This window comes from Cebus imitator, unplaced genomic scaffold (assembly GCF_001604975.1).
Source record: "Cebus imitator isolate Cc_AM_T3 unplaced genomic scaffold, Cebus_imitator-1.0 Scaffold98, whole genome shotgun sequence".
Classification (NCBI taxonomy): domain Eukaryota; kingdom Metazoa; phylum Chordata; class Mammalia; order Primates; family Cebidae; genus Cebus; species Cebus imitator.
The window spans coordinates 1196501-1215589 of NW_016107413.1; the positions used below are offsets into that span (position 1 = coordinate 1196501).

At 39.9% G+C, this 19089-nt stretch overlaps 1 protein-coding gene across 1 annotated transcript in view; it reads left to right on the forward strand.

Moving 5' to 3' along the window:
* Positions 1 to 1372: 1372 nt before the first annotated feature.
* Positions 1373 to 19089, forward strand: part of BCKDHB (branched chain keto acid dehydrogenase E1 subunit beta) — a 96164-nt gene continuing 78447 nt past the window's right edge. Inside the window, exons 1-2 of the mRNA XM_017536418.2 lie at positions 1373 to 1647; positions 18006 to 18083. Of these exons, the coding sequence (XP_017391907.1) occupies positions 1452 to 1647; positions 18006 to 18083 (274 nt within the window). The 5' untranslated portion in view covers positions 1373 to 1451. The remainder of the gene's footprint in view (positions 1648 to 18005; positions 18084 to 19089) is intronic.

The window sequence follows — 19089 nt, forward strand, 5'->3', positions numbered from 1 at the left end:
TAATTGCTGTTTCTCAATCTCAGTCAGAAAACGCATCTGTCTGCCTTCCCTTTCACCAGTTTCCACTGTCTCCTCTCTTGCCCCTGTGCAAAACCAAAGATGGGTTAGAGGCCAGGCATAATGGAAGAGGAATGTTCTTTTCCTCCCTTTCTTCTTCAAATCCTGTTTTGGGCCCATCCTTCCCCACCGACTCATTTTCATCTAACGTACACAGTCACGATAGCCTCTTGTCATTTTTGATTTTATAATATTTCATATTTTACATGTTTTTTTTGGTAAATTCATAGAGAAGGTATCCTGGTAAAATGCTTCGATTAAAACAAATTTACATAGTTGATTAGTATAAATAAAAATTAGTGGCTTAAATTCTCCAAGTTTCAATGCTAGCCAGTCTTGTAATTTTCTCTACTTCTGGGCAAAATGTATCTGAATTGCTATTCATCCTTCAGATTTGAGGGATGAAATCTAAGTTTACCTCTTTCATCTCTCATTTAAATTTGGAAAAACAAAATCAATAAAAATTGATATATGTAGGCCGGGCGCGGTGGCTCAAGCCTGTAATCCCAGCACTTTGGGAGGCCGAGGCGGGTGGATCACGAGGTCAAGAGATCGAGACCATCCTGGTCAACACGGTGAAACCCCGTCTCTACTAAAAATACAAAACATTAGCTGGGCATGGTGGCGCATGCCTGTAATCCCAGCTACTCAGGAGGCTGAGGCAGGAGAATTGCCTGAACCCAGGAGGCGGAGGTTGCGGTGAGCCGAGATCGCGCCATTGCACTCCAGCCTGGGTAACGAGAGCGAAACTCCGTCAAAAAAAAAAAAAAAAAAAAATTGATATATTTATATATAAAAAAAAAAAAAAAAAAAAAAAAAATTGATATATGCTTATTAAGCATTTCAAGGAGGGTGTGAATAAGGAGTGGAGGCTTTGAGCAGTGACTCCAGCAGTTTTCTGAAAGTCAAAACCAATAACCAATGCCAATCAGTACCTTTCTTCAGCTTTCACACAATAATAGAGACAGAATAGGAGAGGAGAAAAAAGGGTTACATTAAAAAAAAAAAGTATGGATCTTAAAATGAAAACAACCATTGGAAATGGCACTGTAGATGACACCGGAAAAGATCGCTTCCAGGCACTGTGTGGAACTTTGCAGACTCGGGTCCTCAAGCCAGGCCAGCACAGCTGGCGTCGGGGAGGCTCCACCCCAGAAACTATTTCCTTGGCTCCACCTCCGTCGCCTCAAGCCCGTTTTCCGCATGCGCACAAGGAGCAGAAGCCGGCCACCTAGTCACGTCGACTTCCCCGCCCCGGAATTTCCAGTTCCGGTTGGTCCATTTCACGGGAACGCCCCTCTGGCCCGACCAATGTGGAAGCCGTCTCGGGTACTCCGCCCTCCCCACTGGCAGCCAGCCGCGGCATTGCTTAAGAAACCCGGCGGCAAGCGGGGATGGCGGCTGTGGCTTCGGCTGCCAGGTGGCTGTTCAGCCTCAGGGCGGCAGGGGCTGAGGGGCACTGGCGTCGGCTCTGTGGCGCGGGCCTGGCGCGGGGCTTTCTGCACCCCACCGTGACTGGCGAGGATGCGGCCCAGAGGCGGCAGGTGGCTCATTTCACTTTCCAGCCGGACCCGGAGCCCCGGGAGTACGGTGAGCCAGGGACTGCCCACCGGGTCTCGCTGCAGCCCAGACTCCCAGGCTCGCAGACGCTCGCGAGGGGCAGGGGCCGGCAGGCAGCAGTCCTTGCATCCCAGCTTAATCCTGCCTTACGCTCTAGAACCTCCCTGCCCCAGGGTCTAACTGTGATTCACTTCTTGCTCTAATTTTTGTCACTGTTCCGCCCTCGGGACGCAGCCCCCGCTCCCCCGCACCTTTGAGATGGGTGAGAGGGCATGCTGCTGTCTGGAAGGGCCTGAGGGTGGAGGGGTGGTGCCCAGGGAACGCCCCCCTTCCTTTCTCCTCCATCCTTGCTTTCCCAACTCAGGCATTAGGTGTTGTTCCAGCCTGTTCGGGACTGGGCCACTAGCTTTGGTGATATATATGTATCGTAAGGATTCCATGTTCATTTTTATCCACAGACACAAGTTACTTTGTCCCTTGGTTTCTTCTTATCTACAGAAAAAAACAAAACAAAAAAAGCATATATATCCATATATATATATATATATATATTTTTTTTTTTTTTTCTGCTGTGACTAAGTAACTGAGTTGATTTTCCCAAGGTCACAGAACAGGTTCTTCCTACAGATAAGAAAGAATCCAGTCTTTCCACTTGAGCTTAATACTGAGCTTGTGCCTGCAGTATGCTGCTACTTAGCCAAGTAGGTGAAGGTGATGGGAGAAGGAAGCCATAGGAGGGAATGTGGCAAACTCCTCATAGTGTGACTATTACATGATTTTTACCATTTCTGCAAGTTTCATGTGATGTTCTAAAGATCCAGTGTTTCTCATCAGAATATCAGGAAATTGTAGGGAAACATGTATTGCTTCCTTGTCTAATAACTTCTCACGTACATGTTTGAGCTGACATTTTTGGAAGTATGTCTTTCCTTGTGGGTAAGAATGAAGATTTATTGAGTGCTTACCAGGGCCAGGCACTGTGTGTACGTTTTATCATCTCATTTAAGGCTTAGAACAACCTTAAAAGGTTAGTAATGTTTTTATTCCCGTTTTGCAGTTAGGTTAATGGAAGTCTTGAGACAGTTTGTCCAAGATTACACAGATAAGTTAGTGGTAGCTCCAAAGCTCCAGCTTTTGAATCTAATTGGTCTTTCCAGAGCTTCCAGAGATTTCAGAGCTTCTAGTCTAAACAATGTACTAAAATGTGTGTAGATTTACTAGGAGGGTGTCTCATCTAACAGTAGGTACTATGAAGGTTAATAGTAGGGTTTTTTTTTTCCCACCACCAAAATGAGCCCTCAATTCTGTCTTCAAAGCAAGGAAATTTTGGCCTAATACTTGAGAAACAGTGCAGGTTTTCTTAATCCACCTTTCCATAGTTGTAAATTTACTAAAATCTAAGTAAAATGATACCATGTTTATAAGCTTATTCCTATCATAAAAATAATACAAGCATATTACAGATAATTTGGATAATGGAGAAAAAGTAAAAAAAAATCACCCACTATAGTAAATATTGCTAACATTTTGGTGTGTATCCTTTCTCTTTTTTTTTTTTCATTTTGTTTTGATGTGTATCCTTACAGGTATTTCCTTTCAATTTAGTATTTTCCTACTTTTAGTTTTAATACAAATACAACTTATTTAATCAGAAGCATTTTCCTAGAATGTAGTTTTTATAATGTTCTTGAGAATTTAGAAGAAATGTTCCGTTGAGTAAAGATGCTACAATTCTTTTACAAGTTAAAATCTTGACCCTGGAATCTGATTGTCCTAAGCTTGATCTTGTTTTGGCTTTCTGTAACTTTGGAGTTATCCTCTGTACGCCTCAGGTTCTTCATATGTAAGGGGTTAAAAATAATACTTACTTCAGAAGGTTGTTATGAGGGCTACATAAAACAATATTAGTGATATACTTATCACAATGTTTGACAACTGAGAAGCAAGCATTCGCTCAAGAAGTGGAACCTTTAAATAATTACCATTATGTTTTTGTTGTTACAGTTTTGCAATTTTATAAATAATGTAGATATAAGCATTTCATGTATATGGCTTTTATGTATCTGAGATTATTTCTTTAGCATAGAGTCCTGAATGTTTTAATGCATAGTTCAAATTTATACTCCAGTTTATACCCCATGATATGTATAAGAGTGTGAGTATTGGATGTTAATGCTAAAATCAAGTGTGTGCATGTACATTCTTGGGTATTTTGTGCTAACTGTACTTTGTTTTACTTTTTATTTGTTTCATTTCCATTGAGGAATATTTTCTTATGTTTTTGTTAACTTGACTTATTTTTACTTATTTTTAAAAGTATACTCAGTATTTTTCCCATCAATACCAATACTATCTATCATTATTGCATAGCTGCTCTTTTCCAGGTGTTGTGTTAGACATCAGTTTATAATCTTCACAGTAACCTTGTGAGCTAGATATTATTATGCTCATTTTAAAGATGAGAAAGTTGAGGCTCAGAAGTGTTAGTACTTGCCCAAGTCTGGTAAGTAGCAAAGCCAGAGTTTGAATCGTGATGTGTTTGACTCCAAAGCCTCCCATACTACTTATATACTAATATTTTGTGTATTAAAAATATTGAAAAAGATACTTTCTGCTTTTCACATGTGCTGCAAATACTTTTGACTCTTTTATTTTGGTTGTTTTGACATATAAAAGGTACTCCTTAAATAGGAGGTAGTCAGATTAGATTCTGAGTAGGTGACACTGATGCTGCTTTATGCTGGTATGTTTGCTGCCTTTATTACACTGTGCTGTTTTCTGAGAACAGTTCATCCTGGCCTTTCCATGCCCCTGATTCGTGGGCATTATATGGATGTGAGCTTGTTTATTCAGTCATTCTATGGATTTTTATTTTCTTCTGGATGCCAGACTCTGCTAGCTGCTAAGGATGTGATCGTGGACCTGTTGGAGGGTAATCTGAATCTTCTTTTTGGACACTTTGTACCTTTGTCTGCCAGGAAATTCAAAGCTTTTATAGTATTTTCATCCAGGGTTGGGCTACCCACAAGAAGGCCATCTGTATACTGGAATATACTCCCATTCCTTAATTGCAAACCTCTCAGATCCCACTCTAAGGCTCAAGCAAAGAAAAGGGGGCTATCCTGAAAACCCTGGGGGAGCACTGTCCAAATGTATTGTTGTTTTTCTTTGGTATTAGGATTTTCCCATTCAAAGGCAAAAAGGTATTGGGATTCTGGGGCCAGAGAAGTGGAAAAGAAATCTTTTAGGTCTAGGACTGAGAACATTTAGCATCCCCTGGCACCTGAACCAGGAGAGTATATGGATCTGCCACCAATGAGTGGACAGAGATAACGGCCTCATTAATTATTCTGAAGTCTTGTGGTAGCCAGTAATACCTGGAAGGCTTTAGAACAGCAAAGGTAGGGATATTATAGGGAGAACTTCAGGATCTTAAGAGCCCATATGTAAGTACTACCTCAGCTGTGGATGCTAGGCCTTTCCTTGCTTCCAGCTTAATTAGGTATTTTTTTTTTTTTTTTTTTTTGAGACGGAGTTTCGCTCTTGTTACCCAGGCCCGAGTGCAATGGCGCGATATCGGCTCACCGCAACCTCCGCCTCCCGGGTTCAGGCAATTCTCCTGCCTCAGCCTCCTGAGTAGCTGGGATTACAGGCACGCGCCACCATGCCCAGCTAATTTTTTGTAGTTTTTGTAGAGACGGGGTTTCACCATGTTGACCAGGATGGTCTTGATCTCTTGACCTCTTGATCCACCCGCCTCGGCCTCCCAAAGTGCTGGGATTACAGGCTTGAGCCACCGCGCCCGGCCTATAGGTATTGTTTTTGATTGGGAAAATAAATAGCTGGGGATCTTTAAGCTGTATTTTGACTGGCATTGCTGTTTTAGCCTGTCCTGGTTTTCCAGTATACCATGACAGTGGGTTAACCTGTTTATTAATATGTCTGGGACATTGTCTGTATTTTTGACTATTAGCAGTATCACCAGATGATGCTTAAATTGTAGTAGTGACCCTATTTTAACCACATATTAGTACGTATATCTCTTTTCAACAGCAGGACTAGACAGCTTGGTACTAATAGAAATTCCTGTTGGAAGATTTGTTTCTCAAATTGACAAATGAAAGGAGGAGTAAAGGATCTTATTTATGGCTTTCCTTCTATTTCCATAATGCTTGTGGCTTGGGAGGAAAGTTTTCCAACATAAGCAGCAAGGAAAGAAACTGAATTTGTGTAGAAGAGAAACTGAACTTGGATGCCCATGACATCCAGTTACCTGGGGCTCCTGAGTAGTAATTATGATGTTCCTGAACAGTGGTGTTGAGGAAGACCCCGGGCCCCTTCAGTCTTCATCTGATTTTTCTTTTTGGACTGCTAGAGTTTTGCCTAACTGAACCCCTAGGTGAGAGCAGGACCAGTCAGTCTTCCAGTGCCAGGGGTCATAACTAGTGCCCTCACATTTTTGGTAGGGGACTGGCAAGGGCTTTCTACAGTCCTTTATCCAATTCTCATTTTTCTTGCATTTGAAGCAAGAGCCTTTGCTGTCTAGATTATCAGAGGCAAGCAAAACCAACCAAATTTCAAGTGGCTGGTGTGTTCCATCAATTCCTGCAGGCCTGAAATAGGTAGCCTAGGAATTCCAGATAAATAGAACACATGATGACTTGCTGGAAATTCACAGGAAACAAAAATAACTATTCACAGAAACAAATAAAAGCCTTCCACTAAGAACTAAAACAACAACAACAACAACAACAACAACTGTGATTTTATATATATGCATATACAACAAGTAAAACCTGAAGGAGATCAAATGGCAAACAAATGAATATTAGATGCAAAAACAAACAGGAAACCATCCCTACATTTTTCCTACTTAGTCCACTCTGGAGGCTACAGTGTTATCCAGAGCCCCCCAAAAATCCACATAATGAATATTTTATTCCTGATACACAACTCAATATCCCTAATTCTACCAGTATCAGCATACATACTGTCCAATCAAGAAATTCACTCTAGGCACATGATCAGTAAGCACTCCAGTACCAGTTTGTTTAGTAAAGTTATACTTAAGTCATTTAAACTTGAAAATTGTTTAGACTTACTTAATTTATGAGCTCTCCCTTAATTATAAGCCAATTTGGTAGACACGACATATAACAAATGTACATACAAATAAACACATCTAGACATGGATATACACACACATATGAGGATCCAGTAGCTTTTACCTTGGAATTCTAGCCATGAAATAGCAATACAAGCCCACTGGTTTTACTTTGTTTGCCCCAATGGATAATCCAATGAAGGCTGTGAACCAAAATTTTGGGTAAAGCAGTTTCCCTGGTAGTTTGATTTTTAAAGGGCAAACCTCTCCAGACTCCAAACACTGGGACCAAACAGCACTAAAGGAGAACATCACATACTAACCAGGCCTGATCCTACTTAGAACAGCAGTACAAAAGCCTGGATACATGCACCTGCATCCCACTGTCCTATTCAACAGCAAACTCCAGAATTTCAAACAACAATGGGGGCCAACAGTATTGCAAAAGAATATCAAGTTTACTGAATCCTTATTTCCCATGACTATATCAAACACACAAAAACAATGCCCAGAACACAGTCCAACTGCTGCAGCAACAAATAAGCCCCAAGAATGTCCAAACTGTCTCATTGTCACCTGCAAGAGAAAATTCCAGGGAGGCCTTTCACTAGACCTCAGAGCCTCTGCTGAGGGCATCCCCTATGGAGAGGTTCAGGTCTGGAGTTGGATTCCCCGGGGTGTCCCCTTTTGGGGTCAAATCTTAGAGTGTCAGACATCTCTGACTTTAGTTGGGCATGGGTGCTGCTTTGTGTGTTTTCCCCCCAGAGGTGATGGCCTACTATGAACTTTGTTTTGTCCCTGGATAAAGGCCTCGACTTCTAGCATCCTTATAGTTTGATAAGGCCATACTTTCCTTTGCTTCCCATTCCACTAGATTGATAGCCATGAACTTCAATGATAGAAACCAGAGGCTGGGTGCATTTCTTTTGTCCTTAGCCGGTCAGAGTAGGATAAAGGAGGTCAAAACTTCTAAGAAACATTATTGTTTACCATTACTGGTTAACTCTATAGGGTAATTTGGCTTAAGAACCCTGTAGGAGAATTTATCATAAGAAAAGAAGGTTTAAGTCACCTGAAATGTGTAAATTCACCCTGTGAGCTGCTGCAGCCAATTGCAACACACGTAGGGATCAGGGACTATAGCCGGGGACTAGGCAGCTTGGTACTACTAGAAATTCCTCATAGAATTCCTAATAGGTACTAATAGAAAAGAGTCCTCCGCTTCTCCCTTGTGATATGGGCAGCTATCCCCATTTACCCCTTGGCCTTCAGGTAACACTGGAGAGTGGCCCTGGCCAGTTGCCCACAATTACTAAGGAGCGACTAGGCCACTGAAAGACAGAAAAAGAAAAAAGGAAAAGGACTGAGGTCTCTCATCCAAACTGCGTGGTGGTGGCTTCCACATAGAAAACTCTTGGTTTCACTGGAGAGTGGCTCTGGCCAGAAACCTGCAGTTGCCTCTGTGCCTAGTTAGGCACTGTCTGCTGAGGGGCCCGAGTTGGAAAGGGGAAAAGAGAGAGAAAAGCATTCCCCTGTATGGAGCAGATAGGAAAAGGGAAAGGAGAAGAAAAATAAATCTCCAACTTTGGGCTTACCTCCTGGATGGCTTACCAAAATATGTTACTGGTGGAAGATGTCCAGGTTCTTGGCGTTTTGAACAAAGAATTGGACAAAAGGCACAAAGAAAGCAAGGAAAAAAATGAAGCAATAAAAGCAGAGATTTATTGAAAATGAAAGTACACTCCATAGGTAAGAGCAGACTTGAGCTAGTGGCTTAAGAGTGCAGGTTACAGAATTTCCTGGGGTTTGAATATCTTTTAGAGATTTCCCATGGATTAATGTATGCCCTGTGTAAATGAAGTAATGGCCTCATGGTCAGTCTGATTGGTCACTTTCTGCAACCAATCAGAAGCTGAAGTGAAGTTACAAAGTTATACTCCTGTGCAAGTGAAGACTTGGCCCATGACCAGCCTGAGGAGATCAGAGGTACCCTGAATGTTTTCATCTGCCATGCAGAAAAGGGGCTGGAGGATTACAAAGGGAGTAGCCTCTGGTCCTTTTGTTACCTGGGTTTGGAAAGTTGGGGTTTTCCTTTTGATTTAGTTCTAGGAGGTCAGCCTGAATTGACCTTAGGTTCCCTGCCTCCAGACCTATTCTACCTCAAAGGAAAGAAATGGTGAGCTCTGCAATAGAATATGGTAGTGCTATGTGTGTGTGTGTGTGTGTGTGTGTGTATGTATGTATGTGTGTATATATATATATATATATATATATATATTTATTTATTTTAAAGACAGGGTCTCACTCTGTTGCCTAGGCTCAATCATGGCTCACTGCAGCCTCTACTTCCTAGGCTCAGGTTATCCTCCTATTCATCCTCATATTCAGCCTCCAGGGTAGCTGGGACTACAGGCATGCACCAGGATGTGAATTTATCCTGGATGAGCTGCCAATTACACACATAGGGAAAAGATAGATAGAAAAGAGTCCTTCCTATCCCCCTCCTGGTATTAGCAGCTATCCTCATCCCCCCTTGGCCTTCAGGTAACACTGGAGAGTGGCCCCGGCCTGTCGCCTGGCTAATTTTTTGTGGTTTTTGTAGAGACAGGGTCTCACCATGTTGCCCAGGCTGGTCTTGAACTCCTGGGCTCAAGCAGTCCTCTTGCCTTTGCCCCCCAAAGTGATGGAATTATAGATACGAGCCACCATGCCCGATTAGTACTGCTAGATTTAAGCTATATTTTGGAAGTAATACACTTGGAAGTAGGATTTGATAGGTTGGATGTGAAGGACAAATAAATGGAAGACATTGAAGATACCTCACTGGTCTGTGGCTTGGGTACCTGGGTAGGGGGTAGTGCTGTTTGCTAAGATGGAAAAAAATAGTTTTGGGAGCTGACACCAGGTTCAGCTTTGTGCTTGTTGAAAAGCCTAAGACGCCCAAGTGGAGAACTGATGACTGTTGGATATAAAAGTCAGAAGCTCAGAGAAGAGGCCTGGCTGGGTTGGAGATAACCATTTGGGAGTCATCAACGTATAAAGGGGTTTTAAAACCACGTAGAGATTCAATAGAGGAGCCAGTTTAAAGGAAGGGAAGCACCATTGTTCCTTGACAGAAGTTACTAGTTGCCTTGAGATGGGGCAACCCGAAGACTCTAGACACAGTCTCTTCAACTTTATACGTTTGTTCCTCTTATTTTTGTTGTCTTTAGTTAACCCTTCCTGCCTTGCCCTGCCAATACCATTTACTTCCTTTCTTATCATGGAAATGTGGCAATACTAGCGTAGAAAGTTATCACAAGACAAAAGTATGCCAGGTTGCAGGGTCATTTATTATGCCGGCGACCACAGAGGACTCACGTCTCTCCAACCTGTGGCGGCAACAGGAGGGTGCCACGATTTTTTATACCCGAAAAACCACCTTGGGAGTGGGGGTGAGGGGCAGGGATGGGGATGAAAAGGCTTCAGACATTCCGAGGGCTAGTGGATTCTGTAAATTACCTCCTGGGCAGAGATGAGGGTGGGGTTCCCCGGACATTCCAAGGGATGGGGACTTTTGTCATTCCGTTTGTTACTTAAGTGGTTTCCAGAAGTCAAGATAAACATTTGTTTACACATTATCTGGTTAAGGTGGAAATCACAGACCTTAGTTACTTATTACAAGTCGCAGGAGCCAAGATGGCATGGGTTAGGACTGCATGCCTGTCACATTAGGGCCACAGAGAGCAGTTACTGATAAGAAAAGGTAAGCAGCTTTACATAGTTTTGAAGAACAAACTGGCAGTTCTATTTACAGAGGCCAAGGACAGTAGTTATTGTGAGGAGAATGGGGCAGCCATTTCAACTTATCTAAAAACAGTTTTGCATTTTATAAAATAGTTTTGCTCTGGTTCTGGCTCTAGGCCAGCACAATATCACACTAGCACCTTAAAATGGCAATTGCATTTATGAGTTTTTCATTTCTTTTTTTTTTTTTTTTAAGAGATGAGCTTTTGCCGTGTTTCCCAGGCCGAAGTGCAGTGGCTATTCACAGGCACAATCATCATATACTACAACCCTGAACTCTCCTGGGCTCAAGCAATCCTCCTGCCCCAGCCCACTAAGTAGCTGGGACTATAGTCATGTACTACTGTGCCTGGGCCATTTACGTTTTAATACAAATTTTCTGTCCCTAACATTTGGATTCTCTCTCAATCTTATTTTATGAAGTAGATGTTGGCTAACTCTTCAGTAGAGTTCAGAATAAGATAGAGGTACGCACCTGGCAAATAGAAAGGGATTCCTGGAGAACAGGGTATCTGGAGGGAGGGTGGAGGTTTTGTTGGGGAAAATAGGTAGTGTTTTATGCATCCTGTTATTTCACGATGTGAATTAGTGCTAGATTGTTTCATTGACATCATTTGTTCTTCATGCTTCACCAGGCATATACTGATTGTCAGTTGTGTGTTTCTAAGAGGTTTCTAAGAGGAATATGATGAGAATGTGCTGTAATACACAGGTCTATATAAAGAACTAGGCAGTACTGGGCTGGACATGGTGGCTCATGCCTGTAATCTCAGCACTTTGGGAGGCTGAGGCAGGCAGATCACGAGGTCAGGAGATCGAGACTATCCTGGCCAACACAGTGAAACCCTGTCTCTACTAAAAATACAAAAAAATTAGCTGGGTGTGGTGGTGCATGCCTGTAGTCCCAGCTACTCAGGTGGCTGAGGCAGGAGAATTGCTTGAACCCAGGAGGTGGAGATTGCAGTGAGCTGAGATCACACCACTGCGCTACAGCCTGGGTGACACTGCAAGGCTCCATCTCAAAAAAAAAAAAAAAAAAAAAAAAACCGTTTCAAAAAAAAAAAAAAAAAAAAAAAAAAAAACAAAAAAAAAAAACCAAAAAAAAAAAAAAACGAGAACTACGCAGCAGAGAGGAAAGCTAGTGCCGAACGTGTTGATACAACTTTTACTCTCTGCAGATAGTCCCTAATTTTCTGTATCATAGCTGTATATTTTTATGTGTTTGGGTCTAAGCTATAAATATACTCACTGACCATGTGCTCTGCTCTTGGCCTTACTTATTTCTGGAGATTGCTGCCTGGGAAACCATTTGCCCCTTTTCTCAGATGCTCTGTCCCTGTGGGAGACTTCTTTCTCCCTTCAACGCTGCTGCTGCACACCACATAGTTATTAAAGACCTACACTATCAGACTGTTGATGCAGTAACACCTCTCATTTGCCTCCTTTCTTCTACAATTTGTCATTGAATGTCGCATTGCTAGGTCTTTTTTCTTACACATTCTTTTCTCTTGATGTTATTGGTTAAACGTTTTTCTTTTAGTTTCTTTAAACCTTTATTGAAACAGTGTTTGCATGTGTTTGTTCATTGATTCATTCAACAAATATTTATTTAGTATTTGTTACATGTGAGGCCATGTTGTGAGCACTGAAGACAGCTCTGATCAAAGGCATTTAAGAATGTCAATCCTCTTGGAGCTTATGTTCTGTTGTCTTTACATTCTGCCTACAGTTCACCTCATTTTTTCAGCAATCCCAATGACCTGCATATTCAGGATTCTTCACTTAATACAGTTTCAAGTAAGCAGCTCATTGTCAGCCATAGGCAACCATTAACTCACATCCTTTTAACAGTAGGCAACTATTAACTCGCAGTCTTGATTTAGGAGAAATTGTGCTGCTGTATTTTGCTGTTGTTTGTTTTGCTATATCGTTTTATCTTGACAAAGAATTACCAGTCTGGTTTTAAAGTGTAGTAGCCATTTATTAATACTGGTGATTGCATAATTTGTTAGCTGTATTTAATAAATTTTGGTGATGTATGTAATTATTTTTTTAACAGTCTTACCGGTAGTACAACTTTGGTTAGCACACGCCATAAGTAGGTTTATCTTACTTTGGCAGACAAAGAATAGTCTATCAATGGTCTTTGGTGTATCCTCTAGGAGAATAAATAATTCTAGGGAAAATACACATTTTAAAAATTCTTACCTGTGAATAACTTGTGATATCTTCTTGCCTCATCCATAAATCATGCTGTATCCTTGAAAAATAATTGAAAAGTAAATGTTGCTCCATTAAAATTTGTCATTTAAAAATTAGAAAAGTATCTGGTAGAATAGCAATTAATCCAAAACCCTAAAATTTTGAATCTATTTGAAAAAAGTATTCAGGAGTGAAAGTTTAGGTATTCACATGGAAATAATTACCTTTAAATACACTTACTGGTAAATTATTTTATACAAGATGAGTAGATTCTTTGTGATTATCAAGCAATAATTTACGTTTATTTTGTATGATTTTTATTATTAAAGTCTTTGCTTCCTTCCTACTAATAACTTGCTGAGCATCAGTGCAATAAGATATCATGTCATTCAGTATTAATCTGAATGTTCAGCAGACTTGTAATAAACAGCAACTTAGATATTTAGATATGTTTATTCTGGCTTGGTTCCTAGCTATGGAAATCCTCATAGACAAGTAAAGATCTTACTTTATGAAATGTATGCAATAGGAGAGTCAGCAGGAATGTCACTATGATTGGGAAAATTGTTTACCCAAAATAATTATCTTCTGAAGCTGGGCACCAATAAATACTTTAAGAATATTTATGAAACGGAGAAGGATTTAAGGAAAGTACAGGCATAACTCGGAGATATTGTGGGTTTGTTTGCAGACCACTGCAATATAATGAATATTGCAATATAGTGAATATTACAGTAAAGTGAGTCACACAATATTTTTTGGTTTCCCAGTGCGTATAAACATTTTGTTCACACTGTACTGTAGTAAGTGTGCAATAGCATTATGTCTAAAAGATCAATGTACATACCGTAATTAAGAAATATTTTGTTGCTAAAAATTGCTAACAATCATCTGAACCTTTGGCAAGTCATAATGTTTTGCTGATGGAGGGCCTTGCCTTGATGTTGATAGCTACTGACTGATCAGGGTAGTGATTGCTGAAGGTTTGGTGGCTGTGACAACTTCTTTTCAAAAAAAAAAAAAAAAAAAAAAAGACAACAATGAAGTTTGCTGCATTGATAGACTCTTCCTTTCGTGACAGATTTCTCTGTAGGATGTGATGTTGTTTGATAGCATTTTACCACAGTAGAACTTTTTTCAGAATTGGAATCAGTACCCCCAAGTTTATGTAATATTCTAAGTCTTTTATTGTCATTTCAACGGTGTTCATGGCATCTTCATCAGCAATAGATTCCATCTCAAGAATACACTTTCTTTGGATTTATAGAAAGCAGTAGATTCCATCTCAAGAATTCACTTGCTTTGAATTCTTCAGGTTGCATCCATAAAGAGCAACTCCTCACCCATTAAAGTTTTATCATGAGATTGTAGCAATTAAGTCACATCTTCAGGCTGCACTTCTAGTTCTCTTGCTATTTCTACCATGTCTGCAGTTACATTCTCCTCTGAAGTTTTGAACTCTTCAAAGTTATCCATGAGGCTGGGCACAATGGCTCATGCCTGTAATCCTACCACTTTGGGAGGCCAAGGCTGGTGGATCATCTGAGCTCAGGAGTTTGAGACCAGCCTGGGAAAAAATGTGGGGCCGTGTTCTTAAAAAAAAAAAAAAAAAAAAAAAAAATAGCAGGCATGGTAGTGCATGCTTGTAATCCCTGGGGTGGCTGTGGCATGAGAATTGGTTGAACCCGGGAGGTGGAGGTTGAAAAAAATAAATAAAAATAAATAAGTAAAGTCATCCATGAGAGTTGGAATCAATTTATCAATTTATTTCAAATTCCTATAAACGCTAACTTCTTTTTTACTGTTTTTTGAGATAGAATCTCAATCTATCACCTAGGCTGGAGTGCAGTGGTGTGATCTTGGCTCACCGCAACCTCCACCTCCTGGGTTTAAATGATTCTTGTGCCTTAGCCTCCTGAGTAGCAGGGTTTACAGGTGTGCACCACCACACCCAGCTAATTTTTTTGTATTTTTGGTAGAGGATGGGATTTCACCATGTTGGCTAGACTGGTTTTGAACTCCTGGCCTCAAGTGATCCATCTTCCTTGGCTTCGCAAAGCTCTGGGATTACAAATGTGAGCCACCAAACCTGGCCAGTGTTGACATTTTGACATTTCATGAATCATGAACATTCTAAATGGCATCTAGAATAGTTAGTCCTTTCCAGAAGATTTTCAATTTACTTTGCCCAGATCCATCAGAGGAGTCATTATTCATGGCAAATATAGCTTTATAAAATGTATTTCTTAAATAATAGGAGTTGAAAGTAGAAATTACTCCTTGATCTGCGAGCCACAGAATTTATGTATTAGCAGGCATGAAATCAATGTTAATCTTACACATCTCTGTTAGAGCTCGTGGGTGACCAGGTGCATTGTCAATGAGCAGTAATATTTTGAAAGGAATCTGGTTTTTTTTGTTTTGTTTTTTTCCTGAGCAGTAGGTTTCAATAATCGACTTAAAATATTCAGGAAATCCTGATGTAAATGTGCTATCATTCAAGCTTTGTTGTTTTCATTGAAAGAGAGCAAGCAGAGTGGATTTGGCATAATTCTCAAGGGTGCTAGGATTTTCAGAATAGTAAATGAACATTGGCTTCGACTTCAAATCACCAGCTACATGAGCCCCTCACAAAGGAGTCCACGTGTCCTTTGAAGCCAGACATTGACTTCTTCTCTTTAGCTATGAAAATCCCAAGATAGCCTCTTCCAATAGAAAGCTGTTTTGTCTCTGTTAAAAATGGCACTGATATCTCCTCTCTAGCTAGGGAAGTCTTAAATGACATCTTCTTTCCCTAGAAGACTGTTTTTCTACACTGAAAATCTGTTGTTTTGTATAGCCACCTTCATTAATGATCTTAGTGAGATCTGGATAACTTGCTGCAGCTTCTCCGTCAGCACTTTATACTTCAATTTGCAGTTTTATGCACTGTGATGGCTTCTTTTCTTAAACCTCATGAACCAAGTTCTGCTAGCTTTAGATTTTTCTTCTGCAGCTTCCTCACCTCTCAGCTTTCATAGCATTGAAAAGAGTTAGGGCCTTGTTCTAGGTTAGGCTTTGGCTTAAGAGAATATTGTGTCTGATTTGATTTTCTATCCAGACTACTAAAATTTTCTTCATATCAGCAATAAGGCTATTTTGCTTTATCATTTGTGTGCTCACTGAAGTAACACTTTAAATTTTCTTCAATAGCTTTTCCTTTGCATTCACAACTAGGCTGTTTGGTGCAAGAAGCCTAGCTTTCAGATTCTCTGGACTTTCGTCATGCCTTCTGTGCTAAGCTTAGTCATTTTTAACTTATAAAGTGTGAGATATGCAGCTCTTCCTTTTACTTGAAAACGTAGAGGTCACTGTAGAATTCTTGATTGGCCTAATTTTCATATTATGTCTCAAGGAATAGACTGAGGAAAGGGAGAGAGAAAGGGGAATGACTGGTCAGTGGATCAGTGAGAACACATGTAACATTTATTGAGGTTACTAATGTAATTGTCTTGGGGTGCCATGGCAGAATGTCAGAAGGCTGTGGTACCCCAAGGTAATTATACCAGTAATCTCAAAGATTATTGATCACAGATCATGATAGCAGATGTAATAGTAATGCAAAAGTTCAAAATTTTATGAGAATTACCAAAACATGAAGGCACAAAGTGAGCACATGCTGTTAGAAAAATGATGCTGATAGACTTGCTTGATACAGTGTTGCTACAAACTTTCAATTTGTAAAAATTGCTATATTTGTGGAGCAAAATAAAGTGAAGCACAATAAGATAAGATATGCCTGTATCTATTAAGTGGCATAGCCTTAGCCATGTGGTATGATTAGACCTGTGGTATAACTATATATCTTTTGCCATAGGTGATATAAAATAATTTTTGAATAAATTCCTATTGTCTCCACCAAATAGAAGAGTAGAAACAGGCTCTGATTGTGGGCACAGAGGACAGAGGACATATCTGACTGGGGATTGCCATAACCTGAAGCCTGGGCATCCAGTACTGTTGAAAGGATCAGGGAGACATTAGATGCCAGAGCAGGTAGAACATCAGAAGAAGGCTGGGGTATCGGTGGATAACAGGAAGAAAGATGTCATATTTCAGAATCTGCTGTGGAGCAATGCCTGGCTAGGGAAGAATATACGTCTCCAGGAAAAGGACGAGTGACCAGTGTCCCATGGTCAGACAGTTGAAGGCAGTAACAGTAGCTGTTATAACCCACACTTGGAGTTACACCTTGGCTGTTGGGACATACTAGGCTACTGAATAGCGTGGAGGTTAGGTGGGGCAGTGATCAGGGTAAGCAGTAGGTATTTAAAAGATTTGTTATCAGCATGCTGTGGGTTAAGGCAACCACCAGTGTATAGATCAGGCACAAGGATGAAGAGTAGGCTTCTGGATTTGGGAGATTTAGGCCGAAGGCTTTCTGTGCTCTGAGTTGTACTTTTGCAGAGGAGTTGACCTAAAGTTCTGTGTTGACTGTGGGCACTGGGTGGCACCTAGGTTTGAATCAAAGCTCCAGTGTAATGATGTTTCTGAATTCCAACATTTATAACTTTATCAAATGAAGATTTTCTATACCATTCAGAAGAGTACCAAGGTCAAGATGGAAGGACATGGACAGAGTCCAGAATCTAACAATAAATAGCTAATATTTATTCAGCACTCACTGTGTCAGGTACTGTTCTGAGTGTATTACATTTACTGCTTCATTTATTCCTTCCAAAAAATCCATTTAGGGGATGGGCACTGGCTCGCAGATAATCTATTTAAGTAATAAGACAATAAGAAGGACTAAATATGATGTGGTTAGGTATAAGATTATGGTATTTTCCAAACTCCAGCAGTTCTGGGTACTAACGTTTATCTTTAGCTTTCCTTATTGTTTTGCGGTCCATGACAATTTGCTTTTGAAAACATATTTAACACAAGCCACTGGTCATGCGTATTCCTTATGACTTGGTTCCTAACGCCTGTCTGTAGTGTCTTCCCAGACCACTCACTTTGACTGGTCCTCTTTTCCGACTTCCCATAGGTCTTACTGTCTATACACATTAAGTCACTTGGTTATATTCTTTCTTCCTTTTTTATATTATTACAAAAAATTATTTAATATGAGTACATTTTGCTCCATTAACAAGCTTCTCCAGGTCTGTATTGCTTTTCTATCTTATAATAATTCAGTAATTTGCATAATGCTTTTCTTTGTATGTTGATTTTAGTCAAGTTGTAATCAACTGTTAAGAAACTGGTTGTTTTTATATATTTTACAATGTATGAAATTTTTTTTTGATTTTTACAGGGCAAACTCAGAAAATGAATCTTTTCCAGTCAATAACAAGTGCCTTGGATAACTCACTGGCCAAAGATCCTACTGCAGGTAACCCTGATTTGTGCTTGAATTGTTGTAGCTGTGTTAATTCCAGAATTGAAGCTTTGCTTGAAATATTTGTGTGGCGCTCAATGGTTAACATTGAATCTACCTGAAGTTTTCAAAGTCCTGCCCAAATGATTAGGGCTAAATAATTGAATTGCAACATTAGTCCGCTTATTGCCAGTTAGTTCTCATGTATATCTAACACCAAATCAGCTTCCTCTTACAGTATGTGTGGTCCTGATATTATATTTGTAACTTCTGGATTAAAACCTACTATGTACTTCTGTTTCTTTGGCCTATAGAAAAAACAAAATACTTTTTGATTCAGCTGTTTATTTCTAAAATGAAGACTTGATTTTATGCCTCCCTTTGGGATGCATTGTCATTCAGATTGTATTTTGGAAAAAATTATAATATTTATGTATAATTTTATAAGTAACTTAATCTTCATCATATTATTTATGCAAAACCAATTGTTCTTCCATTGTATGTTTCCTAAATTTTTGATTGGCTTTACTTTTATTTGAAGTAAATATATGTATATGTATACACATATACATATATTGTATAAATATATGTATATTTTGTATATTGAAGTAAATATATGTATGTGTGTATACATATATATTTAACATCTGTCTATTTCTGTACATACAGTATATAAATGTGTGTATGTATGTTTACTACACATTGGGCTTCCACTTGAAAACCTGTAGTTTTAAGGTTAAATGAAAAACAGATTTTTTTTAGGGAGAACTGAGAGCTGGACTGAAGAATGATTAGCTCTTGATTTGTTCTGAATGCTACCTGAGAATGATTGAACTAGATGAGTAAATTCAAACATAGAGAAGGGTGAGTTTTTTCTTGAAGTCCAAAAAGCTGATTAGGTGCATTTTGAGACTAGCACTCAGCTCTGTGAATACTCTCTATTTTAAAGCTCCTGCCAATTTCCACTCACACCGTTCTTTGCCTTGCTCACTGTATTCCATCATGTTTGCCTCCTTTCTGC